General features: G+C 47.7%; 1 protein-coding gene across 2 annotated transcripts in view; it reads left to right on the forward strand.

Moving 5' to 3' along the window:
* EEF2K (eukaryotic elongation factor 2 kinase) overlaps positions 1 to 1,441 on the forward strand; it is an 86,163-nt gene that overhangs the window by 17,874 nt on the left and 66,848 nt on the right. For both annotated transcript variants that reach the window (XM_017534368.2, XM_017534370.2), the window contains exon 2: positions 754 to 1,075. In XM_017534368.2, coding sequence (XP_017389857.1) covers positions 830 to 1,075 — 246 coding nt within the window. In that variant the 5' untranslated portion in view covers positions 754 to 829. The remainder of the gene's footprint in view (positions 1 to 753; positions 1,076 to 1,441) is intronic.

The raw sequence follows: 1,441 nt of genomic DNA on the forward strand, positions 1-1,441 counted from the left end.
AGTGAGCCAAGATCGCACCATTGCACTCCAGCCTGGGTGACAAGAGCAAAACTCTGTCTCAGAAAAAAACAAACAAAAAACAGATATGCAAGGGAGTTGATTGGATATGCATCTGCATGTTGGGTTGAGGGCTCTATGATTTGGGGATTCATGGAAGATTTCACTGAAGAGGCGTCCTTTGAGCTTCTAAGAGCTCAATGATGAGAAGGAGCCCACAGTTAGGAAGGTTGTTCCAGGCACAAGGAACAGCAAGTACAAAGACCTGGACCGGAAGATGGGAATGAACTTAATACTGTCACAGAACAGAAAAAAATCCAGTGTACCTGGAGAGCAGCCAGGGCTGGAGAAGTGGGAAGCACGCCAAATGAACGCAGCTCTTGAAGCCTTAACCAAGGCATTTGGATTTTATTACGAATGTGAAAGGAAGCTGCTGGGGGTGGGCATTAAGCAGAGGAGTACCTCGATCTAATTGATGTGCCGAAAAGAGCACTCTGCTTAAGAAGCCCGTTTTTTTCCCAACCTGGTTCCAGCATTTCCAAACACTGAGTTCTTAGAAGTGGAATGACTGGGTCAGCAGGTTTAGACATTTAAAATGTTCCTGGGTGCTGCCAACTGCCTCCCCAAAAGATAGCTCTAGGTTTTACCCCAAAGATGCCAGCTCCTGCCATAGCCTGCAGCGTTTGGGGTGAGGGTCGGGCTAATTTGCACCCCTGGATCCCAGCATCCACTCTCTGGCCCTTGCTTTCTTTGTAGGACCTTCGCCTCTGCATTTACCCAGTAACTCTGGCTGTGCCGGGTACCCCTTGGGTAAAACGGGCACCCCAGAAACATGGCAGACGAAGATCTCATCTTCCGCCTGGAAGGTGTTGATGGTGGCCAGTCCCCCCGAGCTGGCCATGATGGTGATTCTGATGGGGACAGCGATGATGAGGAAGGTTACTTCATCTGCCCCATCACCGATGACCCAAGGTCAAACCAGAATGTCAATTCCAAGGTTAATAAGTACTGCAGCAACCTAACGAAAAGTGAGCGGTATGGCTCCAGCGGATCCCCGGCAAACTCCTTCCATGTCAAGGTGAGTGAGCCACCTACACCGCCTTCCCCACCCAGCTTAGCTGCTGTCAGGGATGGAGGGTTGGGGTCTCTGGTTGGAGTCTTCTTCGTGTTTCCAAACCTTGGCCAGTGCTCCCAACTCTGATCTGAGGATATACTTGTTAAGCAAGGAGAGTTTTGTTGATTTAAAATAAATTTCATTATCTTGGAACAGGGTGTTTTTCGAGTAGTAGCCTGGGACACACTATGGAGTTGTGAAAACCTTTTGCTGAGTTTTGTCCAGTGTTTTGTTTTTATTTATTTACTTACTTATTTTAGTTTTCCTTAGAGACATGGTTTTGCTCTGTCACCCAGGCTGTAGTGCAGAGGTGCTGTTTTTTTTTTTTTT

Source organism: Cebus imitator, unplaced genomic scaffold, assembly GCF_001604975.1.
Source record: "Cebus imitator isolate Cc_AM_T3 unplaced genomic scaffold, Cebus_imitator-1.0 Scaffold85, whole genome shotgun sequence".
Lineage (NCBI taxonomy): Eukaryota > Metazoa > Chordata > Mammalia > Primates > Cebidae > Cebus > Cebus imitator.